This window comes from Protopterus annectens, chromosome 11.part0 (assembly GCF_019279795.1).
Source record: "Protopterus annectens isolate FY-2018-M chromosome 11.part0, PAN1.0, whole genome shotgun sequence".
NCBI lineage: Eukaryota > Metazoa > Chordata > Ceratodontiformes > Protopteridae > Protopterus > Protopterus annectens.
In genome coordinates, this window is record NC_056745.1 from 1,265,709,961 (window position 1) to 1,265,735,440 (window position 25,480).

Genomic DNA, 25,480 nt, shown 5'->3' on the forward strand with positions numbered 1-25,480 from the left:
TTTACTTGTCTTGGAATGCCAATAACAAATTCTTTCATTCACATGCCACCGTAAGCGAAAAAAATGATGAAACTTCACACCCCCTTCTGAAGAAACTGACGACGTTCAAGACCTTTACTTCCCTTTTAGTTTGTTCTGTGTGCGCCGCCTGTAATGCTTCCGGGATTGTACTCGGACTTTGGAACCATTGTACACTGAATGATTGTTTCTAACAGGAGGTTTAGCCACGCTTTCCTGTTTTTGTAGTATGGCGGCGTCCTGTACAATGTGATTTGTTGTAATTTTGCATGTTTTTGTTTTTATCCTTGTTTCCCAGTAATGAGGAAAGAGTATATGTTGGTTAGAATTGTGCATTTTATGTGCATTAGTGTATGTGCTATTGACTCTTTATCATAAAATACGTTATTTTTTTACTTGTTTGGAGTGCATGTTAAATTCTTTTTCCTGAAAGCCTGAATTCCTGTAATGGCTGGGTCGACCCTATTTGTGCGCAACCTTCCACCTTCTGCTAGCAATGAACAATTGCTTGAGGTATTCAGCGAAGTTGGGCCAGTGAAGCAATGCTTTGTGGTTCGAGATAAAGGTAAGGGCTTGGACAGTATTTTCCTCGCGGCATTGTTTCCCAATTCACTTGCTTACAAATAGATTCATTCACAGAATGAATGACCAAACTGACAGCTGTGTGCTTGCAAAATCGGTTCTGGAATTATGATGTTTATTATATTTTTGCCTAACTGCTCACTGTCGTATTTAAAAAAAAAGATGCATGTTTGTTTATAAAGGAATATTTCTGAGGTAAAATGGAATGGCATTTGTTGATTTTGTTTTGTATTTCTTTTTTTTTTTTTGTCATTTGGGAGACAAGTTTTACATGATCCCATTGCAGTAGCTAGGAATACATTTCTGCTCTCAATGATCTCCTCAGATTCTTTAGTACCAGGCTCTAACTCCTCTGGTGGCACCTCATCTTAGCATGTTTGAGCTGCCTGTTGGAGGAGTTGGAACATTTTGGGGTGATATTTTACTTGACTGGTAGTCTACTTAACACCGAGTGTGATGAGACCATGGGACATAGGTGGACAGGAGTCTCTCCTTTCGATAATCACATCGCCACAGTGGTCAGGAAATTCCTCTACGTGGCATACCTCATCACAAAAGGTTTCTCATCCAGAAAAGAAGAGGTCATTGTTTCCCTGTACTCATCACTCATTAGACCCATTATAGAGTACAATGTCCGTTTTGGTATGTACCTCACAAGACATCTACAACAACTGGAAAGGCCACAGAAATACCTCACAAAGAGAATTATTGGCTTCAAACAGATGCCCTATGCAGACCGTCTCAAAAAACTCCAGCTTTACTCCGTTGCATATCGTCTACTCAGAGGTGATCTCTGCCTAACATACAAAGCTATGTCAAACCCAGAGCTGTTGGACATGCTCCACTTAGAAATCCCAATCCCTCTGAGCTACATACTCTAGGGACCTAAACCTTGTCACCACAATAAACAGAACGTGCTGGAGGGATAGATTCCTCTCCCAGAGACTTCCCATACTCTGGAACAGACTTCCTGTCTATGTCAAACAGAGCTCCTCATTAGCACTCTTCAAGAAAAATCTTGATGATTGGATGGGAAATAGGAAATTCACCCTGGGGATCACTTCTGTAGCTCTGCTTGACAGGGGCACAGTAAAATAATTGTCTTGGGTGGCGAAAGCCAGGGTACCTTTTTGGCTAGGCTTATATAGGCCCTAGGGCCGATAGCCTTGTACCTACCTATGAACCTATGGCTCACCATATGCGCAGTAGCAAGCGCCGCCCAAACTCCGCCCCAGCTGGTTGACGTGTCGCTGTTCTCATGAATAACCAACTCTATGTGGTTTTCAAGCCAGAAAAGAACGTCAAAGGCGTGAATAATTTAATGTGATTTCCATGTCCTTTTACATGTTTTCCCTTAACTTTTGCAGGGGGCAAGCCCCCTGCACCCCTGTGGGGGTGCTGCGCCCCCCACACCCCCCTGCCACTTGGATATACCAGCCAGTAGTGTAATGATGTAAGTGTATTTGTTTCTCTTGTTCTCATGTGTTTGTCTTGTTTAAAATTTTCATTATTATAGTTTAACTGCGACCTAGTAGTGTAATGCTGCATGACACAAGAATGTTAAATCTTCGCCCAAAGGAAGGGTATATTAGACATTGGCATGCTATGCATGTTAATCCCTAGCATGATGCATACAATGAATGTATATAAGCAGCTGAGTTAGTGTCGGTGGCTAATGTGCATGGCATGCCAATCATGCCTTATTTCATATTCAAGTTCGCTAGTTAATCATGCAGACCACGCCCATTCCTGTGCGAAACTGAAGGTGAGCCAGTAAAGTACATTGCCCATTTTAGTTGGTGTGATGCATAGCATTTTCCCCGCAATATGCTTCATTCGTCATAGATTTGTTTATGCACTGCTCATTAATTATGTTGTTTGTATGACACCCTGTTATTTGTGTAAGTAAAGTCACCTAAACTTTTAATGTTAAGTCATACCTATCAACTGTCCAGATTTTTGCATCATTTTTGACTGTTCCTCAAAAAGTTTATTTTCTGACCAATCATTGAGACTGGAAGTCACTAAATGAAGACATACTTTTGAGGTTCAGACTTCATATGTTTCAGAAAGTGTAAGATAACACTAGATCTATTATTCTAGCAACTTTTAAGTTTGTAGGAACAATATATGAAATGTCACTATTCACCCCCCATTATTTTGGCTTTGTCCAGATTTTTTGTTTTAAGGAGTTGAGAGATACGAGTTAAGTACATAAGTGTTCTGATGCTTGCATGTATGCTTATTCATTGCTAACTTTTCCTATGTCTGAGCCCATTTATTCATTTGTTCTATATTGCATCCAGTGGCACTGTCCATTAAAGTATAATAAGTAAGGGAGTGGGGTCGCCCATTACCTGCTATGATTGCACTGATACATCAGTAAAGTTAATACAAGAATTGGTAATAAGTAAGTAATGTTCTTTATGAAAATATTTATTTATTGACACTTGTTTACCATGAAAGTCTTGACTGGGCACCAATTACCTTTTTCAACAGAGGCCCAGGGAGAAACGCTTCAAGGTAACACACCATTGTATTGACAATTTACAGATAGAAGGGTGGTGTATAAGATAGGTAGGGAGTAATTTTAAGTACTACATAGAGTGAAGTGTTAGAGGGGTTAAGCAAGTTTGTGTTAATAGAGAAGTTGTGATGGAGTGGAAATTTGGTTGTGCTAAATTTATACGTAGGTATAGTAGTTTAAGTAGTATGTTAAAATGAAGTATTGGGAGGGAATAAACAGGTTAAATGATTTAGTGTTTAAAGGGAGCTATACGAATGTGATGAAACATGTTAGGAGAAGTTGTGTACCAGATAAGGAGCAGGGGCAAAGCCAGGTGGCAGAGAGGAAGTCTTTTTAGTAATGGTTTGAAAAATGGTGTGAGATAGAACTGATCGACACATGAATTTTATTCCAAGTTCTAGTTACGTTATTAGAACAGAGACTGACCCCCAGCAGCCCTTTGTGGTTTGTAGACGGTAAGCAGTTTATCATTTGACTGGAGGGGATGAGTTGGTTGATAGAATTGGAGAATGGGGCTGATTGTTTGTGCAGGTAAATTGGGTATAAATGATTTTATGGGTTAAGATGAGCCGAGTACAAAATAAGTGGTGCGTTTGAGCCACTTAAGTGTTGTGGGTCTGGTAAGATTTATTTGCAAGCAAATATGGCAACTTTGTTGCAGCATTGTTCAAGTTTAGAACTAAGTGAGGCTTGTAGGTTGGTCATGATAGGGGCTTAATATAGGAGTGAGGGTAAATGGTAGCTAGAATTACCTTGGCAAAGTCGGTAAGGAATTTATTTACTTTTATGAAGGGTACCTAGTTTTTGATGAGTTTTCTTGATGCTGTTGTGGATATGCACAACAAATTTAAGATAATCACATACAAACCTACTTGGTATGACAATCAATGAAGTAACTTCAATTATGGTATTATTTAAGGAATACATTTTAAAGTTTTTTATGGAAATGGGATTTTGGTAAAATATGTGAGAGCATTGTCATTATCCTTTGTGTGTCACCGTACAACATTAAAGTTAATCACAACAAAGATTAATAAAATATTGTCTTTAAACAGCAGTGCAGTCTTGTGTTACAAGTTTGTGAGTGTAATCAGTACGTGCAAAATGTAGTGAATGAAAAGAAAGAGTTGACAGTTAAGCTGCTGTCATCATTCATACTGTTTGTTGGACTGCTGTCAGCCAATAATATCTCACTTAATAGTACTTGTGTCAGTGGGTTGATTAGTGATGTTCACATTCTTCAGACTCTGTAATTGAGTGAGTAAATCTCACTGTAGTCAAATTTGTGTTGCAATATGCATCATGTTTATCATTTCGTCAAGGATTGAGCTTCACCATGATTAAGCAGCTTACAGCCCCTCTCTTCCACTTTCTGCTTGTTTGTGAATTATTTCATCTAGGCAGTACCTGTAAATGGCCAGTTGCAGTCAGTCTGCTACACCGGTAAACAAATGTAAAATATAACGATGCAGTTTTTATGTACTACAGCTATAGCAGGATCTGGCCACTAAATTAAGTGTGCAGCAGTCATAGCTGTCGTGTCCAGATTTTCCCAGAATGTCCAGATTTTTGCCTCCAGTTTTTAGTCTGTTCCTCAAAATCTGTGGTTTTCTGGAAAATTGTTGAGGATTGAAGTCTATAACTAATGACAGCTGTTTCAGTTTCAGACTTTATACTCTTTGGAAAATGCATGCCAATGCAAAATCTAGTATCAACTTTCTAACTTTGTGTGCAGTAGTGTGTCCCTAGTTTTGGATCTTTGTCCAAATTTCTTGTACTGAAAGATATGCCTGCGATCCTTTAACAGCAGTAGGATTGGTAAGATGTGTCCCTTGTCTTGTTGCAAGCAAACCTGTACAATGGTTTACTCCATTACCTTTGTCTTCCACAAGCATGGAACTGCATAGTAATGAGGCATATAAAACTACAGTTCTAAAGTTCTAAAATAACTTTTTGCTTCTTTTCTTTCATTGTAGAAAGTGTCCCAATGATTGCTAGCATGGAATAATCATACAGTAATAATCGTAACAAGTTTGCAGTAGTGTCAAAACCATGTCACAATATAAACTCCTTGTAACTTATTTACTGACGTTTATTTTCATGATAGTTGTACACTATGCTAACACTGCCACTCTGTCATTCAGGTGCTACCAACACATCCATTTGTATACATATTTGCATCTGTCACATCCCAACATTCATTCATAGATATTCACATGCACACTTGTATACACATATGGAAAACATGGTCAGATAAAGAGCCTCACAGTCGCACATAATGAATTAATACAGTGGCATGCATTTTGTAGGGTTAGGACGATCTGTGAGGTTAGCATAATGGTTAATGTCTTTACATTATAGACACACGGTTTGATTTTGACTTCAGGTTATTGGCTAGACTTAACTGATCTTTTAGAGTATTTATAGAGTACTCGCTTATAAACTACTGTGCTTAGTTTGTGGTGTCTTTCCAAGGAGATTTAATATTTGTTGGCATGCGGGACCTGGTTAACGGACCATGTTGCTTTGCTAAGGATGGTCTGCACCTGTCTCCCTTAGGCTTTCAAATATTATTCTAAAACTTTATCCACTCTCTTACAGCTTTTTTAGGCAATGCCAAATTGGCAAGCTTAACAACATGCCAAATAAAACAAAAGAAATCTAAAGGTGTTACTGCCAATGCTAAGAGCCTATAGAAGAAACTTGATGCCCTACAAGTTCTCCTAACTCTGGAGAACATAGACATCTGTGCTGTTTCCGACACATGGTTTAAATCTGCAGAAAATTCTCCAACAGTGCAAGGCTTCAGTGCTCTCCACACATTTTGACCACAAGCTGCACAGACAGAGACAAAAGGGGGAGGCGTGGTAGTCTGTTAGTAGCAAGCATAACTCTATTTTGATTAAACAGGATGTTGCCCTTGAATTTATCCACATGCAGATCACCATAGCGAAGTCAGTACCATATCCTAGCAAAGCTATAGGTCACCCTCTGTCTCTAGAATATCTAGAATACCATAACTTGTATTTTGACCTATTGAAGATGATTAAAACAAATAGCCTATTCATGGGAGACTTCACCCCTCTATAAACTGAGAAACACACACTGCCTCATACTTGCGGGCACAGCAATTCCTGGATTTTATTAATGCAGATATCCTTGGCCAGATGGTGTGCACACCCACCAGAGGTTCAAACACTCTGGACCTGGTACTCACCACTGTGGAGGAGTGCTGCCCCTCTCTAGTGTCATGTCCTCACCAGTGAGGTTGGACCACAAAGCTGTCTTTTTCAAAATAAAAATCAGCTCTGTTACCCCCAGCATGCCCTGTAACAGTTTGGAACTATTCCAAAGCAAACTACACCCTATTAAGTGAGAGTGTATCAAAATTCAGCGATCCTCCCAACCCCAAGTTCACAACAACCCTTGTGGAATTGTTCACGGAGACCCTGCAGAACCATGTAAATGGCTCTAAAAACAAACCACACTGGTGAGATCCTAACTTTTAATTGGGTATGTAACAAAAATCAAAAAAGCAGAGGGTAAAATCAGGAAGAGCAGCTCCTATAATGATAGGAGCTCTCTAACTAAACTAATCAGGAAACTACGAAGACTTAGTTCAACGAGACCAAGATAGCCTCACAGGCTAGAGACAACCACAAGACCTTCTACAGCTATGTCCAAAAACGCAAAGGCAGTACACATCCATGTACCGAACTAGTGGTCAATGATGCCACCTTTACTGAGCAGAGTGACACAGCAAATTTGCTGGCTGACCAATTCATCTGAAATTTTACTCACCATGTCCCTGCTACCTCCCTCCATGAAATACTGTAACTCTCTCAAATTATTAACAAGGAGCAGGTGTTGGTGGTTCTTGCTGAGGCCAAAAACACAGCCTCAGTGGGCCCTGACATTATCCCAGTATGTATCCTAAATAGCTGGAAACATGATCTATCAGGAGTCAGGACCACTTAAGTACCTTTTTAACTATAGCCTAAAAACAGGCTTTGTAATGGAGATTGTAGGACTGCAACAGTTATATCACTTCACAGAGGTGACCGAACAGCCAACCCCAGAAGCTGCAGACCTATTAGTCTGACTGGTCTAATATGCAAAGCCATGGAACAAATTATCATGGAAATGACAAACAAAGACATAGACAATCTTCAGGCACTGGACATAACACAGTTTGACTTTGCCAAGAGAAGATCATGGCTACTAAACCAAGTGGACTTCTTTTGAGAAAGTCACTAAGGCAATGGACGAGGAGAAAAACGGTGCATTCAGCCTACCTGGTTAAGGCATTTGATGGAATACCCCACTTGGGTGCAGTTGACCAACTCACCGAACTGGGCATAAACTCCTACATAGCTCACTGGATTGCTAGCTGGCTCACAGACAGGGCTGAGGCAGTCTGCCTTGGTGATACACTGTTCTCTTAGTGGAGGTGGTGTCTGTGTTGAGACCGCTGCTATTTGGCATCTAGTTCTCGGAGGTAAAGGCTAATGTCAAGGGCTTTTGCAGATAACTGCAAATTGGGAGATGTCATATATTTCCCTCTTGACACAAACATCTTACAAGAGGGTCTAACGCAGATAAATGACTGGTGCCAAAGTCATGGACTAAAACTTAATGCCATAAATGCATTATAGTGCCTTTTGGGAAAACTGCCAGCATGTGGCAAAGGTTGTAAGAAAACCAAAGGTTGTAAGAAAACCATTCTGTCGCCCAACTTATACGTAAGGGCATGGCATCTAGGTCCAAGGAAGTCATAGTGAGTAAGGGCATGGCATCTGGGTCCAAGGAAGTCATAGTGAGTAAGGGCATGGCATCTGGGTCCAAGGAAGTCATAGTGAGTAAGGGCATGGCATCTGGGTCCAAGGAAGTCATAGTGAGTAAGGGCATGGCATCTGGGTCCAAGGAAGTCATAGTGAGTAAGGGCATGGCATCTGGGTCCAAGGAAGTCATAGTGAGTAAGGGCATGGCATCTGGGTCCAAGGAAGTCATAGTGCCGCTTTATTTGGCTCTTATCATGCCCATCATTGAGTATAATGCCTCCTTCAGCATGTACCTGACCAGACGTATGCAGCAGTTGGAATGCTCTCATGCTTAGAGAATGCATCAGCATGAGTCACTGCTAGCAGGGGCAGTTTGTGGTACTAGCTGGAGACACCCTCCCTTCTGATTTGTAAAACTTTTTGTTTTGTATTTTTATGAAATATTACATTTTTCAAGGCTTGGAACTCCACAGCAGTGTAGTAGCAGTGCATGCATGGAGTTCTAATTTTTGCACCCTGCAAAAAAAAAAAGTTGATTCTATTATTGAAAAAAGAACAGCATGTAGGTATAACCTCCTATAAAGAATAAAGTTAATTGGTGGCTTATTAACTTTCTCTCTTGCCATTTTGTGGTGTTAGAGAGCATTGCAATAATGGGGCATGGTTGGGTTGTGAGAGGAAGCAATGAGCATGAGCAGCCATTTCCCACTGGCTTTTTGTGTCTAGTGACTGGTGCTTGAAGCAGCCTGAAAAGTAAAAGTGAAAGAATGCTCATTAAATATGTGATTATGTCACTCGGAGCAAGCAATATGTGTGAGGTGAGAGTAGTAGTTTGTTTTTTTAGAACATTTTAAATAATACTTTGCTATTCTTCTGTGATCTTCATTTTATTGACCAAATTGTTGTATTTTAACCGGTGCTGTTGCCAGTTAGATGTACAGTATATGTGCTGGTGGGCAGAAGGGTGGATGGCTTGAGAGGTAAAAAGTGGTATACTTGATGGAATGGAAAGCTACCAATAAAAGAAAGCTGAAATGCCATCTTTCTAGAAGGCAGCAGTTAGATGAAGTATGGAAAATATTAAGTGTTGTGTGAATCATATTATTCAAAGTGAGTTCACAACTTTAAGAAAGAAACTCAAAGTTATTGGTTTATGGGAGCAGACGATGGACTGTGAAGATTTACAGTGTGTGTGTGTGTGTGTGTGTGTGTGTGTGTGTTTAGTTATTTTTGTTAGAATGCTGTATTTGTCACCCCGTGGGAAACTTGGTAGATCACCAGTTCACGTATAGCATATCTTTGGGATGTGGAAGGAAACTGAAGCATCGGGTGAAAACTATTATTACAAATGAAGGGTGTGCAGGTTATGAATAGAAGGCACCCCAGCAGACAACCAAACTGCAGAACCAAGTCCTTTGAGACGTCAGTTTACCATTGTACTATCATGCTTTATCCCATCGAGTACTTGTTTGCAAAATACTTTTTTCTAGCAAAAGTTCATGCTTAACAGAAATACTTCGTATTAAAACTATCTAATTTAATTTTGAAACTAAAGTTATATGTTCATTAATTTAGTCATCTGCATATACTTTGTCAGTTTTTAATGCAATCTTGTACCTACATTCATTCATATATTTCTGGCATGGGCAATAATGCCTTTTTAGCATGCCAATTTACCAAACAGTTATTCCCATAATAGGTATCCAGGTTGTTCTTAAAATTTACCTAAACAAGTTTGTACTTAAATGTAATTTGCTAGTCTGTTCCATGTATCAGCTGTTCTCTCCGAGAACCAGTTAACACACACCTCATTCCTATATAATCTTCTAAATTGTTTGTCTGATGATTCTGTACTACTTTTTTAACCCCAAATATTCCCAGAGGGTAGTTGTCTCTGAATGCCCTAGATACCTGGATAATGTCGCATCTTACTTGTTTATATGAGACACTGTACAAGTTCAGATGTTTTAGGCTTTTATAGTAATTTTCACACCTGTGGATGCCCTTGGCATATTTCTGCTGTACTCCTATCAATTTACTGATGCTCGATTTCTTATAAAGTTCCCCTATTGTTATTCCATACTATGGTTTAGGTCTAATGTAAGTAACAAACATTGACTTCATGATTTCTGATTCCCTAGACGTTTTATAAATCTTTGTGTACAACCTATAGTTGTATAATTAATTAAATGGTTCATATGATTAGAAAAACTCAAAGCTGGATCTACCTGTATTTATACCCAGGTCCTTAAATGAGTCTACAGTTTCAATCACTGTGTGCTGTATTAAATATTCACCTTTTAATCTGTCTCCCAAATATCTTGTGCTTAATTTTTGATGTATTTATCAGCGTATTATTTTCCTTTACCTAAATGGTAGGTTTAGTAAAGTTCTTCAGCTGACATACCCTATCTGTAAAACATGTAATCAGCTTATCCATTTTCAAGTCATGGGTTATTTCTAGGCTTATGACCATTAGGGCCAACCCTAGGCACGCACCACAAACCACTTGGGTCCCGGGTGTCATTGGTGTCTGTACAGGAGGGCATGTTAGTATGGAAGTAACTAAAGAATTGTGTGTGTTGGAGGGTGTTAATTAGGATATTACTTTTCTTATTAATGGCCTCTGTGTAAAAAGGGCAGGGGGATCAGACCGGGGATACATTTATGATTTCCCATCCAATTGTCAAGGTTTAGGTTGATAGGGCCAGGGATTAACTCTGTTTTACATGGATGGGGAGCCTATTCCATAGTGCAGGGATCCTCTGGGACACACATCTGTCTCTCCAGCATGTTCAGTTCGTGTCACAAGTGAAGTTCAGATCACTAGATTTAGTGTTTCTGGTACTGCTTGTTTTGGGCATGTGCAAAAGATAATCGGGACTGGGTCTCTGTAAGCCAGGCAAAGATCCCCTCTCAGCAGCCTGTAGGAGACTGAATGCAGAGGCAGAGTGTTTAGGCGATCAGTGTAGGACAGGACATTCATACCTTGAATTCTCCAAGTGAGAAACCTTTGTGGGCTTTCCAACATTTGCAGGTGTCTGTTTAGACACATCCTGAAGGGGACTTTGTATTAAAAATAAGTCTGGTAAGAGCCAAGTAGAGTGGCATTATAACTTCTTTGGACTTGGATGCCATAGCCTTGCCTTTAAGTTGGACAACATAGCATAATTTTCTTATTATTTTAGCTACATGTTAGTCAAAGGCCAGATTGCTGTCTACATATGTTCCCAAATCCCTTACTACTGGGTCAACTCTTAAGGGCATTTTGTTGATGGAGTAATTAACTTGGGTTGACAGTTTCCCAAAGGGCATTATAATGCATTTTTTTTTGTACTGAGGCTTAGGCACTTGTCATATGTCTGTGTTAAACACAGTTATAAGATGCTGGTGTCTATAATTGCTCCCAGTTTGCTGGCATCCTTGAATTTGGTGAGCCAGAGGACTTCAATATTATCCTTGACTTTCAAAAAGTAGATGCCAAACGGAAGCCTGACAGCCCTGGGGTGCTCCGCTGGTGTTCAGCCTCTTGGTTGGTGGTTTCTAAACTATATAGAACACCTCAGATGAAAAAGATCTGAAAAGTACAACCTAAACAAGTATGGGTCTAGCACAGAGCCCTGTGGGATACCCTGACTATAACGTAGAATTTCACCTGTCCAATTGCTGTATGTCACTTGCCATGTCCTATTTGTAAGCTATGTAGCCATCCATTTTATCAAGAGTACATCAATATTTATTTGTTCTAATTTATTGATTACGTTTTTGAGTGTGACCTTATGAAGTTGTGTGTGTGTGTGTATGTATGTGTGTATGTGTGTGCGTGTGTATATATATATATATATATATATATATATATATATATATATATATATATATATATAGGATCACATTTTTTCATTTATAGCGGTTGTATTGTTCTAGAATATCATGTTGCAGGCAATTATAGATCTGTTTTCAATAAATGCATGCTGATGTATGGCTTCAAGTACTTGCCTTTCCAATTTTGACAATAATTTATCCAAAATAGCCTTTGTTATTATTCCTAATCTTGTTGGTCTTTGTCACTCTAGGTTTATCCTCCTCCCCTTTCCTATAAAGATAACGATTCTCCCAGTATTTAAATGACCTAGTAAATAAATATAATAGTACTGTGTGTTCATACTGAAGTGTTCTCAGATTATTACTAATTTTGTTTCCTACCTGTGCTTTATTTGGGTCTAGTTTACGTATTTATTTTTCAGTGTAATCTGGTTTGATTTCAGTATCTGAGGTTACCTGAATGTTAAGACAGTTTATCACCCCCTTTCTGAAGCCAAACTGCTTTGCATAAGATTTTATAAATATGTGTATACTTTTCTGTACTTAAATAAACTGTGTAGATTCTAAACATTTTTTCTTATCAATTTGTATGTCTTTACTCCTACTACATCTTGTGTAGCTATAAAATGGTTTCCTATTACACTCAATATCTTTTGATATTTTTTTTCTTTTAATTGCTGAAATACAAAACTTTGTTATTGCAAAATTTGCCTGCTACAAGTGGGCATGTGCCCTGTTAAATTATCCTATTTAACAATTTTGTTTTGCTACATAATGAGTGTTTTATTTCAGGCAGCTCAACACATATGTTTGCCCAGGTGAGCAGCTAATGTTTGTTTTTTTGTTGAGTTTCTGGCTAACTTTCTTGAATCTGCAAGTAACGTTTATCCACTAAATGTAGTATGCAGCCTGAGGCGAACTGTGTACAACCATGTCTTTGTTTCTATTTTAGACTTGGAATATTTCAGATTTGTTTTGTGGTTTAAATATTTTAAGAAAAAAAATGCTATTTTGAAAGTGTTTAAATTGAATTGCTTGCAGGAAGAATATCTGGAACAAGGCTGTGAATTGACCCTGTTATAATTTAGCCCTGCCTGTTCCAGTTATGCGGGCCTATTCAATTTCTTTTTGTAACCCCACTTGCTTTCAAGTCACCATCCACACCTGATAGTGAGGGTGGGGGAGAGCAGGTATTTTCCTTTCCCATAGCAAACTGAGAGTGACATATACCAGTATTATTAAAAATGTCAACAATATTATGTAAAAGCAATAAAGTAAAATCAGTGAAGATACTTGAAAAAAGGTTATTCAGCACATTTACATTCACCAATAATACAACTTGCAAAAAAAAAAAACACAAGCTTTTATGTATGTATTTGCTTGGTAAGTGCACTGGTTAAGTGACCATTTTCTGACATGTTGCATTACTTGGTTAAAGCAGCATGCAAAAAAGTTACTAGAGCTTCTTTATTTTTGTAAGTACAGAGTGTGAGTTATGAGATGCTGGTACAAGGATGAAGTACAATGGCAGGACTTTCAGTTGCAAAACATTCAGATGCCACATTCTCTATGCATCAAGCTCTGTTAGTGTTGAATAGAAAGTCAGGAGTAGATCTCCATTTTGCCTAATTTTTGTAGAGTGATTAGAACTAATAGGCTAATTCTCTTTTTAGTCAACATCTCTGAAACATTTACAGCTGTTGTATGGAGATGCTTTGAGTTTATATAGATGAAATTTGGATATCGTATCTCTCCCTCTTAGTTCTTTGTTAGATGGCTCCTTTTTTTTTTTTTTTAGGATTTTTCACCTGTGCGATTTTTGTACCAAGGTCATAAAGTCTGACATATCTGCCAGGCCATATGCTGTAGATTGCTGGAACGTGAGGGGCAATAATCGCATGTAGTTCTGGCAGTATTTAGAAGCCAGTTTGCCTTCTGTACGGAAATGCAGTGATGCTGTTTGTTGGGGGAGAAACAAATGAAACAACACATTTTGTTCAAGGTGACTCCAGAATTTGTGTTGCCAAGTTTAATATAATTGGGGAGAGTCCATACTCTAATCTTGGGAATTAAGCATACTTTTACTAAGGCATTCCTTGCCTCGGTGGTGAGATGGTAGGAGAATGAGTAGTAGACCTTTAGCCGTTTGACGACATTATCAGCAATGTATTTAGTGTTAAAGAAGTTAAGTGAAGAGTCAAGATGTAGCCATAGATCGTGGTTGGTGGACAAATGTTGATCATTTGAAGCTTATGTAGAGTGTCAAATAACTATACTGTTGATTTGGAGTGGTTGGTTGAAATTGGATCAGATTGCGATAAATCATTTTGTAGATTTGAGTCAAGATCATTGATGGAGGGGAAAGAGTGATAGAAGAGGAAGATATTAGTGTAAATTACTATGTAGTTATGAGAAGTAGTGTTGGTGATGTCATTAATAAAGAGAGAAAATAATACAGGTTGAAGACCTGACCTGTGTAGAACACCTGAAGAGAAGGTACCAGTGCAGGAGATTGATTGCTGTTTAGAATTTGGAAGGTCCTTCTAGATGAGTAGTGGGACATACAGTTGAAAGCATTAGAGCTGAAGGCTAAATTTAAGGATTTTAAAGAAGTAGATTGTGCCTTAATCCCTCAAAGGCCCCTTTTAGATCAGTGAAAATACTGGCCCCTATGTTGCCATCTTATAAGGTTGCGTAGATTTGTTGTAAAGATGCTGTAAAGTTCTTATAAGTCTTTCCGAAACCATATTGAAGCATAGACATATGAGAATGTCTTGCTTCTTGATGTATTTAGTGATATGATCACAGAGCAGCTTTTCAAATATTTTTAAGTGGACAAAGAATTAAGATGAATCTAAAGTCTTAGAAGATCTGGTGAGTGTTTCTGTGGTTGAGAGATTATAGGGGCATATTAATATTTGTAGGAACAATACCAGTTGTGTGAGATAGGTGAAGATACATGTAAGTGGTTTGGCAATAAAGTCAGCTGAAAGCGTAAGAAAGGAGAGATGGGGTTGTATTCGAGTTTGGGTTGTGCTTTTTAACTAGTTGTAGAACAAGCTGCTTTATTGTTTTGATTATTTGTGTGAAATAGAAATGTGGTAGTATATGCGCACGCATAAATGAGCTGATCTGTATTTAGTAACAGGCTTTACATGATGTGTAGAGCTGTGCAAGCACAGCAAACATTGTGGCATGCTAATTTATAGCATAAGCAGCTGAATTGTATGATTATCAACCATTCCAAGACGGTGGACCTATTCAACAAGCTATAAAGCAATCGTGTACACTTGGTTTAGCCTTTTGTCTTGTATCCCAAAACCTATTGGGATACAAAATCACCCTCGATTCTACCAATGTTTATGTCAAAAAATCTTGAAAGTGAATATTAAAAAAATAGACTTGACTCATGTCAATAAATTTCCGACATCCCTTAATCAAAGGTCATTGTTATTCCCAGATAACGGCACTTCAACTAACCTTCCATGTGCCAACTTATCTGAAATCCTAGCATCAGGGTAGCTTTCAGTGTTCCTTAACTAAAAGGATAAACTACCTATGTACCCATGCACTAAACCACAACAAGCGATGGATCTTTAAATACATATAGAACATCGCAAATTCAGCACTACAACATTTTTAACCAATGGTATCTCGTAAAAACAAAGTGTATCCAATCACAATAATCTTATCGGCAAAACTATTGCCATTCTGTACGCAAAATCAACACAAAACATTTCTGCAAAACTTTTGTTCTAATTGGTTCATATTTAGCCAATTACTTGGCATATTTGGTCTAAGCATTCAATAGATACATGTCAAATCTTAATAAAAATACCCCATCATAGCCGTATTATGAACAAGTTCGTAAACTGCCCAATATTCACATTCAACCAATTGGATCTCAAATAAACACTCAATACCCAATCCCATCAACTTCTGCAAGAAACTATGAAGCGAATGCATCCAAACCAAAATACTTATTTATGCCTTGAGATGCTTGAATTCTAACTGGTTCACATTCAACCAATTAGCTAATATTTAAAGTTTACGCAGCCAATACTCTACAAGAAATGTACTATGGTTACAGCGAACATACCTTCTCCGAGCTTCATTTACTATAGGCTAAAATTTGGCGAATAACACCACAAAGATAACCTAAATAACTAATAGATTGTGAGTTAGGAAATCCAGCACCAAATATTGTATTTAGATATAATTCATCCAGTCTGAGTATAAAAATCAATAAACAATGATCGTTGTATTCAAAAATAACTATTATGATATTTAAAAAATTAATTAGAAAACTTGATACCTTCCAACTGCGGGGAACTAATGTCATACAATGGAACCTGGTTTTGATGCATTCGCTTCATAGTTTCTCGCTGAAGTTGATGGGACAGGGTATTGAGTGTTTATTTGAGATCCCATTGGTTAAATGTGAATATTGGGCAGTTTAAAAACTTGTTCATAATAGAGCTGTGATGGGGTATTTTTATTAAGATTTGACATGTATCTATTGGATACTTAGACCAAATATGCCAAGTAATTGGCTAAATATGAACCATTTAGAACAAAAGTTTTGCAGAAATGTTTCCGCGTTGATTTTGCATATAGAACAGTAATACGTTTGCCAATAAGATTATTGTGATTGGATACATTTTGTTTTTAAGAGATGCCATTGGTTAAAAATGTTGTAGTGCTGAATTTGCGATGTTCTATATGCATTTAAAGATCAATCACTTGTGGTTTAGTGCATGGGTACATAGGTAGTTTATCCTTTTAGTTAAGGAACACTGAACGCTATCCTGATGCTAGGATTTCAGATAAGTTGGCACATGGAAGGTTAGTTGAAGTGCCGTTATCTGGGAATAACAATGACCTTTGATTAAGGGATGTCGGAAATTTATTGACATGAGTCAAGTCTATTTTTTAATAGGTTCATGGGTTCATACTAGGCTATCTGCCCTAGGGCATTTATAAGCCTAGCCAGAGTATGTTTGGCTTTAGCCACCCATTTTAAATTAATTTTGCTATGCCCTTTTTTGAGGTTGGTATACTGTGCCTCTGTCTAACAGTGACACAGAAGTGATACCCGGGGTAAACCTACGATCTTCCATCCACTCATCAAGATTCCTCTTGAAGAGAGTCAATGAGGGACTCTGCCTAACCTGGACTGGGATTTTATTCCAGAGTGAAGGGAGCCCCTGGGTTATGAATCTGTCCCTCCAGCATGTCCTATTTATTTCAGAGCTGAGGTTCAAGTCTCGCGAGCGTGTAGCTCGATGGGATTTGAATTTTCTGAGGTGCAGCATGTCTCTTAATTCCGGGTTGGACATGGCTTTATACGTCAGGCACAGATCACCTCTGAGCAGGCGGTATGCCACTGAGTAGAGCTGGAGTTTCTTTAACCGGGCAGCATATGGCATCCTTTTGAGCCCTTTGATCCTCTTGGTGAGGTACTTTTGGGGTCTTTCCAGTTGCTGCAGGTGTCTGGTAAGGTACATCCCAAAAGGGGCATTGTACTCTATTATGGGCCTGATGAGGAATGAGTAAAGAGGCACGATGACCTCCCCTGATCTAGATATGAATCCCTTCATGATTAGGTGGGCTATATAAAATGTTTTTTCTAACCACTTTGGCTGCGTGGTTGTCCAATGAGAGATTGCTATCAACTTGGGTCCCCAGGTCCCAAATTACTTCTTCTGTACTAAATGGATTACCACCTATGTGGTAATTTGTGGGCACTTTGTTTTTGCCAAAGGGGATGACTATACACTTTTTGGCGTTTAGCTTGAGGCCATGGCTCTGGCACCAGTTGTCTGTTTCTATGAGGCCCTTTTGGAGGATGCTTGTGTCGGCTGGAGAGTCGATTATGGTGCCCAGTTTGCAGTCATTTGCGAACTTGGTCAGCCACAGTCCTTCCGTGTTGGCCTGTACCTCCGAGAAATATATACCGAACAAGAGAGGTCCCAGGACTGAGCCTTGTGGGATGCCACTTGTAACTGGTTTGGAGTCTGACATGGCTCCAGCAATTCTAACCATGTGGGTTCTGTCCTTGAGCCAGTTTGCAACCCATCTAGTGACATAGGGGTTTATATTTAAGCTGGTGAGCTTATCTATAATGCCTGAGTAGGGTATTGTATCGAAGGCTTTTGCGAGGTCCAGGTAGGCTGTGTGGACCACCTTCCCTTCGTCAATGGCCTTGGTGACGATTTCAAAGAAGTCGACCAGGTTTAAGAGGCAGGATCTGCCCTTGACAAAGCCAAACTGGGTAGGATCCAGTGTCTGTAGGTCCCCAATATCTTTCTTTATTTATGAGGTCCATGATGATCCTTTTCATAGCTTTGCAGACCAAGCTAGTCAGGCTTATGGGGCGATAGTTTCCAGCGTCCGTTGAGGCACCACCTTTGTGGAGAGGGACCACTGTTGCTGTACGCCACTCTTTGGGTACTTATCCTGTAGTAAGGCTGAGATTGAACAGTAGTTTTATGTTTGGGTTTAGCTCTTCTTGGAGTTCATGTAGGACGCAGCCCGGGACACCGTCTGGTCCCATTGATGCTGTGTTTTTTTGCTTTGGAGAGGGCGGCTCTTAGCTGAGCATCTCAGATGTCAGGGGGGCAGCACTCTGCTGGGATAGATATTTGCCCTTTTGGTGGGGAGGGGGGGAGAAGTTTGCGCTGAACCTGTCAGCTAGAATGTTGGTAATGTCTGTGGGTTCGGTGTATTTTTTGTCATTTTGGACTAATTCTGAGCATATCTGGGAATTCCCACCCAGGTTCCCAACATAACTAAAGAAAGCCTTGTGATTATCCTTAGTGTCCTGTGCAATTTTTCTCTCGAAGCTGGCCTTAGACGATTTTATGAGTGCCCGTAGTTTTTTGCTAATACTGATCAGAGATGCCTTCCCTTTTTGGGATTTTGCTCTATCATGTAGTAGCTTCCTCCTTCTATTGTATAGTTTGTTTATGGCTGGGGTCCACCAGACAGGACGCCTGCCTTTGGAGGATTGGGTCTTGGTTTTATTTGGGATTGCATGATCCATGCATTTCTGAAGGTGTTCATAGAATGCATTTATAAAGGATTCTGCAGTCTGGGCCGTATTTTCCACAGGCCCGGGGGCTTTGAAGGATTCCACCTCGGTTTTGAGGAGTGTGAAATTTGCTTTAGAGAAGTTTTTCACTGTGTTTTTTTGGGCAGGGGGTGGGGTCGGGTTGTGAATATCCAGTTGGATTAGTTTATGGTCTGATCTTACCAGTGAGGGATACACTTCTGGTCTGGAGCATAGAGTCCCCATGTTGGTGATGATCAGGTCCAGTATGTTTTCCCCTCTTGTGGGAGTGGTAACAAGTTGTTCCATAGCATTTGAGTTTATGAATTCTAGGAACCTTTGGGCTAGGGTGCTGGAGCTAGAGTAATGCTCCCACGCTATGTTTGGGTAGTTGAAGTCGCCCAATATAATGGTGTTTGGAGAGACCTTCATATTTTCCAGTGTTCTCAGGAAGGCCGAGTGGGGTTCCTGGGTTTGGGAGGGTGGTCTGTAGCAGGCTATCAACTGGGAGTCAGTTTTACCCACTGTTAGTTGCACATGGATAGTCTCTGATGCTTCGTGCTGTGCCACCAATCTGGAGGTGTGGGTATCTTTGATGAATATTGATACTCCCCCTCCTTTTGTAGTTCGGTCCAAGTTTTGGGGCCGAAAAGCATGGTATGAGGACCTGGTAGTGCTGGGGTGCTCTCGGGAGTCCTGAACCAGGTTTCTGTTACTGCATAGATATCGATGTTCTCCATGCTAAGGAGAGTTTCGAGTGCGTGCATATATTCTCATTTCCAAGATTTTTTGACATAAATATTGGTAGAATTGAGGGTGATTTTAATTAAATCAAATAAGGTTTAGCCTGTACTAATCATGTCTAAATAGTTGAACTATTCAAAAAAACTATTGGATGAATATATTTAGTTGTGTGATGATTTACATGCTAATTTGCTGTGAAAGTTTTATGTTGATTGGATGAGGGACAGATGCATGTAGCTTATGCTGTATGATTATTTTATTGTTTCCATTGGCCATTTCAGGAGGGTGTGTATTAATTGATGTATTTTTTTGAATGATGGCTTTTTAAAAGGAATTGTGTTTTAGAAATGATTTATCTGATGATCCATTGGTTACGGGACGAAATCCTGTATGTGTGAATAAAACGATGTTGACTTCAGCAGTGGTTTGCGATTTCACTATTTATATCCCATTTTTGGTGTCTTCGTTCTTCTGGAGAAATTTATCGTGCTTGCAATTGTGGTTTTTATAATGGTAGAGGAAACATCCTGAATGTGTGTGCTGGTGCTCCCAGGAGTTACCACAATTGCTGTATCTGGCATAACTCACAGCTCTTCCAGAGGTTTTCCAGGGGTGATATCCCACAAGGCCATTTACTTGGGGGATGTAGGGTATACACTCGAACCATGGCTGATGATGCCCATCAGAAATGCACACACACACCCATGGAGGAATGTTTTAATGAGGCACATGCTCAACCAAGAAATGTCATACTGAATGTGTTTGGGCTGCTGAAGTCACTGTTTCAGTGCCTAGATAAGTCACGGGGTGCTCTACAGTATGATCTCAGTACCTGTACCATATCAGATTCTGTGCTGTCGTACACAGTATCATCCTGTAAAAATCCTGTAAAAACTGCTGCAACAGGAACACCAAGGGCTAGCAGCAAACATTCCAACACCACTGGCAAGGTCACCCCCAGCCACATGCAGGTGAGGAGTCCGAGGGGGAACCACTAGCTGCTTTGGTTGTAGGTACATGTAGGCATGCACAATATGCCTTCCCCCTGGCCAGGGAGCAATTGATGGCACGCATGCTGACTACCTAAGGAGTACAACTTTCATCCTATGCACATACATACAGTACAATTGATGTCAGGCAACACTTGCAACCTTTATATAATCACGTACTTTTTTCAAATAATACAGTATTTAAATTGATTTAACTGTGTTGCATGATTATTAACTGAACTGGAAGTTTTGACTCTGTTCTTCAGTTACTGCTGCTTGAATTTTATTATTTGTTAGTAATTGCAGGTGTGGGGGTAGCCACATTCTTTGATTTCCTGTCCTTGCCTATTTAAGTGGTACAGTTTGAAATATTTTCTGCTTAAAAACCTCATCTTTGGCCGGCTAAGATCTAGCTGTATTCAACTGGACGTATAAGAGAATTTAAGCACCTTTATCTGCACTTTTTTTTCAAATAATACAGCATTTAAATTGATACTGTGTTGCAGGAATATTAACTGAACTGGAAGTTTTGACTCTGTTCTTCAGTTAGGTTTCCTACCCACCCTCCCTGTTTCTGTTGTGGTGTTAATCTTAGTGGCTTTGAAACTGCCTGCCCCTCTTGTAAATTTGTGTTTGGATACACCTTCTGGGCCCATCTCATTTGCTCACTCAACTGAGTGCAGTGAGATCATATTCTGATTTCAGGCACTCCTACTGTACAAAGTGAGCATCTGGGAAAGAGAACGAACAAACAAAAAAAAAATTTAAGCTTGTTTCCTGCCTTTCCTGTTAAGTGGTCTAGACTGTTTGTAGGCTTCTGAGCCCCCAAGCCCTTCTGTGTTGGAGGGAAGCCTTCTAGCTTACTTTTGTTTCTTATAACTAGCCAGTTTTCTAGTTTCTGCACTCAAATCTGTTTCTTTGAACTTGGCACTTGTTCAGAACTCATTGTAAGCACTACATAAGCTGCAAATTACTACAGCACTCAACTTTCCTCACTTGTCTAGTGGAAAGCAGTTTTTAGTACTTGATAAATAAGCACTTATCCAGGCATGTCTAAGGGTCAGCTCCCAGTGATTTCTCCTGTCTACCTGATGAATCTGGGCATCTTGGGGCAATGCAGCAATTGCCTCATGTACACAGACAACCCTCTCCTCCTACCACCCAACACTACAACCTGTGAGAGATGCACTTATATAGCCAAACTGGAAGCAAAGCTCTCTTCACCCAAGACTGGACTAGACAGTCAAGAGGAGAAGGTAAACACTTGCACCACACCACACTCATCACATAGTCCCTCAAAACCTACACCACCAAAACACACACACAGAAACACAAAACTCACACCTACATTCACAGAGGCTCTCAATAAAAACCTGCCCAAGCATCAGGGACATCCAAAGCATAAATGCAAGCAAACTCCACCCCCCAACACAACCCAAATGACACATAGCCCACAAACTCAGTGTGCCACTCAACCACAGCCCATAAGGCATAACAACATACCCAACACTCTAGTCATAGGTGACTCTATAGTCAGGCACACTGATGTTCCATTCACTAGACTAAACGAGGAGAAAGTTACTGTCAGCTGCCAGGATCCGCCACATAATGCATGCACTCAGGTCACTCCACAATAAGTACAAATATGACACTGTCATTGTCCATGTTGGTGTGAATGACCTGAGACGTACCTCCCTGGACTACATGAAAAGAGACATGGAGGAGCTCTCCGATCTTGTATCCCAGGCAGGTATGACCCTAACCCTGAGTAGCATCCTGCCATCACCCAGAATGATACTACAGTACAAGGACAAAATGATTGACTTCAACAATTGGCTAAGCTTCTGGTGTCATTCTAAGGGGAATCCAGTATTTGTCTGCCTGGGACGACATGATCGACAGTCCACGATGCTTTGCCAGAGATGGCCTGCACCTGTCGCCCTTAGGATTCCGGATACTGGCTAAGGCTCTAGCCTTTTTAGGCAAGGTTCAAATGACAAATTCACCACCGTAACAGGTGCAAGCAAGCAAAATCTGAGGGTAATGCTACTCAATACTAGAAGTCTAAACCTCAAAATGCACTCACTCGAGGCACTCCTTAAAATGGAGAACATTGACATCTGTGCAGTGACAGAGACCTGGTTCAAAGCTCCAGAGAGCACCCCTGCATTACCAGGCTTCAATTCATACCACACCTTTCGGCCACCTAACCCAGAAAGAAGCACCAAGACTGGAGGCGTGTCCATATTCATTAAAGATATCCACACCTCCAGGCTAGTTGCACAGCATAATGCATCCAAGATTATCAAAGTGCAACTAACTCTGGGCAAGACCGCAATCCAAATTGTAGCTTGCTACAGACCCCCCCCACCATGCCCCAGGATTCACACTCCTCATTTCTTGATACACTGGAAAGTATTAGGGTACAACCCAACACCCTAATAATGGGCGATTATGGATATGGCAGATTAGAGCTAGACAGCTGGTGCAGACAATTGTGTAGGTACTGCTTTAAAAGTTTAAAAGCTTAATAGCAGCTGTAATTTGGCACCAATTTTTAAATATAGGTTGAATTCAGTGGAGCTACCATGTTCTGATGAAGCCCACTGTGCTGTGGGTGAAAGCGCTTAACATTTTAGTGTGTATACAACTTGTGGTTTTATTCGCTGTTGTGGAATAAATATATTCTTTTACGAAACTAGAGGTGGTCATACACTTATTGGTGATTCCGAGGCTGTCAGAAAATTATTTGTATAGTGAAGACTGAAAGGCTGTGTCATTGATTACTAGATGACCGTGATCATTGCTAAATAGTAATAGTGAAGATTGAAAGGTTGTGTCATTGATTACTGGATGACAGTGATCATTGCTAAATAGTAAAGAGGTCACTTTATTAAGACCAGGCAGTTTTCACTATGCCCACCACTCCTGTGGATGGTGCCCTAGGCCTTCTGAGAAGCATAACACCAGTGCCATACACATTATCATTTCTCTCCAATACCATATGAAATTGCAAAAGCAAATGTTAAGAGCAATAGTTGTGCAGAAAATGTAATCTGTCACAAATGTAAATGCCTGCCAAAACTGCCTGTGCCAACATTGAAGTGTAATAAGTACATACAGATACTTTTTTTCTAGCTATATAAATGCATTTCTAACAGTTTACAAAATATAAAATGTCCTTGAATAATAGAAGCATACCTTAGCAAAATAAATGACTTCACTGTAAAGAAATTGCCTTTCAAAAAACACCAACAGTCTTCTGTTTTGTTTGAATAAACAGTCTCCTCACCTTCAAGTTCCCTAGCTACATGGTTACCCCTTTATAGTGTAGATTCAGCCCTTTGAGCACTGTGAAGATGCAAATTAGAATTGCTAAATGCTAAGAGATCGTACAACAGATATAAACCTAGTGTTGGCTCCACACCATTGTTAGGTTCTAATGGCCTGTGACTATGAATGGTTAGCTTGAGTGCAGTTCAGACACCCTCCCCTGCAATGGGTGTGTCAGTGAGGATATACTTAAAAAGTATGGAACTACTTCAATGAGCTTTTAAAACAAAAATGCACGCATATATATTGTTTGTCCATAATAACAAAACTCTCCTGCCTTTGCTGAAAACTATTGTTCACTGTTATGTATTTTTGTCACATACTTGAAGCAAAATATAAAAAAAGACACTATAGACTGCATGTCTGATATTAAAGCAGAGACGAGGAAAGAATGACTAGAATACAAAGAGAAGACAGAGGTTCATTTCTGCAAACATATTCATAAATGGTTATGTGATCACTTGTTGCACTAACTATGTTAGCCAAACATGTGCAACCAACTGATAGTGTCCAAGTGTATGAACTGTTAATACTGGTTATGAAATGTGAATTGCTTGTATGCACATGATTTTGTTGGTGTCACAAAGCAGTGCCTGTGGCAGAGAGAGAGAGAACCTACTACAACTGTGTTTTGTAAGTGCAGTAGTTTGGTTCAAATCCAGAGCTGTTTAATTGTTTCACAAGTTATTCAACTCTCTCTGTGGCACAAGGTGTAAATACAGTGCCATAAATGAGAGAGAAGATAGGTAAATCGGGGTTGGAGTCCCGCAATAGGTATTTTTGTTGGAATGGTCATAATGAGTATTTATAGAAATAATACATGTTTGCTTCTGCCTTTTACATTTGCGCTTTGCCTACCTATGTGCAAACAGGGTTCGCAATTTAACTTGTGATATTTGATTTGGTTTGCCCTCCTTTGTGCAAAAAGGCTCAGCGGTGAGGCTCAGCCATCAGCACTCTGGACAGCAGTGAGTGTGGAAAATACACCTACTGTCTTTCTCTGTGGCACCAGGTGTCAGTACAGTGATTTCATGGTCAGAACACATGTGAGCCAGGGTTCTAATCCAGCACAACATATTTTTTAATTAGGGTGTCCCACTGTAATTTTTTCAAGAAATGTGATTATAAAGGTAGTGCTGCATACCAATAGCTATGTGTAGCAGGTTGATTGAGCATAGATATACATTTTTAAGGTTTCATATGTATTGTGTGTGTAACTGGTTTATCCTCATAATGATTATTATGTAATAAAAATGCAGTTGTGTATCTCTGATGGGACACAGTAGTTTAATTAATAATCTACACCCCTCCCATAACCCAAGTATAACTGCAGACAGAATCATCAGCCTCCTTTTTCCCATTTTTTTCTACATGGGGCGGGATATCATGTTAACTGTCGCCAACTCTCTCTATTCAGTGCTACACTCCTGCCTTCTTCAACATTCATGCCTGACTGTCTCAGATCTTCTTTCACACAATCCATCCACCTCTTTGCTGGCCATCCTTGCTTCCTCTTACCTTCTTCCTGTCTGTCCCAAGTCTTCCTCACCAGTAATCTGCTTTTCTACACATGTACCCAAACCACTGTAATCTGTTCTCTTTGATCTTTTCTGCAATTGGAGCTACTTTGGCT

General features: G+C 39.8%; 1 protein-coding gene across 1 annotated transcript in view; it reads left to right on the top strand.

Moving 5' to 3' along the window:
* Positions 1-130: 130 nt before the first annotated feature.
* Positions 131-25,480, top strand: part of RBM28 (RNA binding motif protein 28) — a 1,154,212-nt gene continuing 1,128,862 nt past the window's right edge. Inside the window, exon 1 of the mRNA XM_044088621.1 lies at positions 131-583. Coding sequence (XP_043944556.1) covers positions 466-583 — 118 coding nt within the window. The 5' untranslated portion in view covers positions 131-465. The remainder of the gene's footprint in view (positions 584-25,480) is intronic.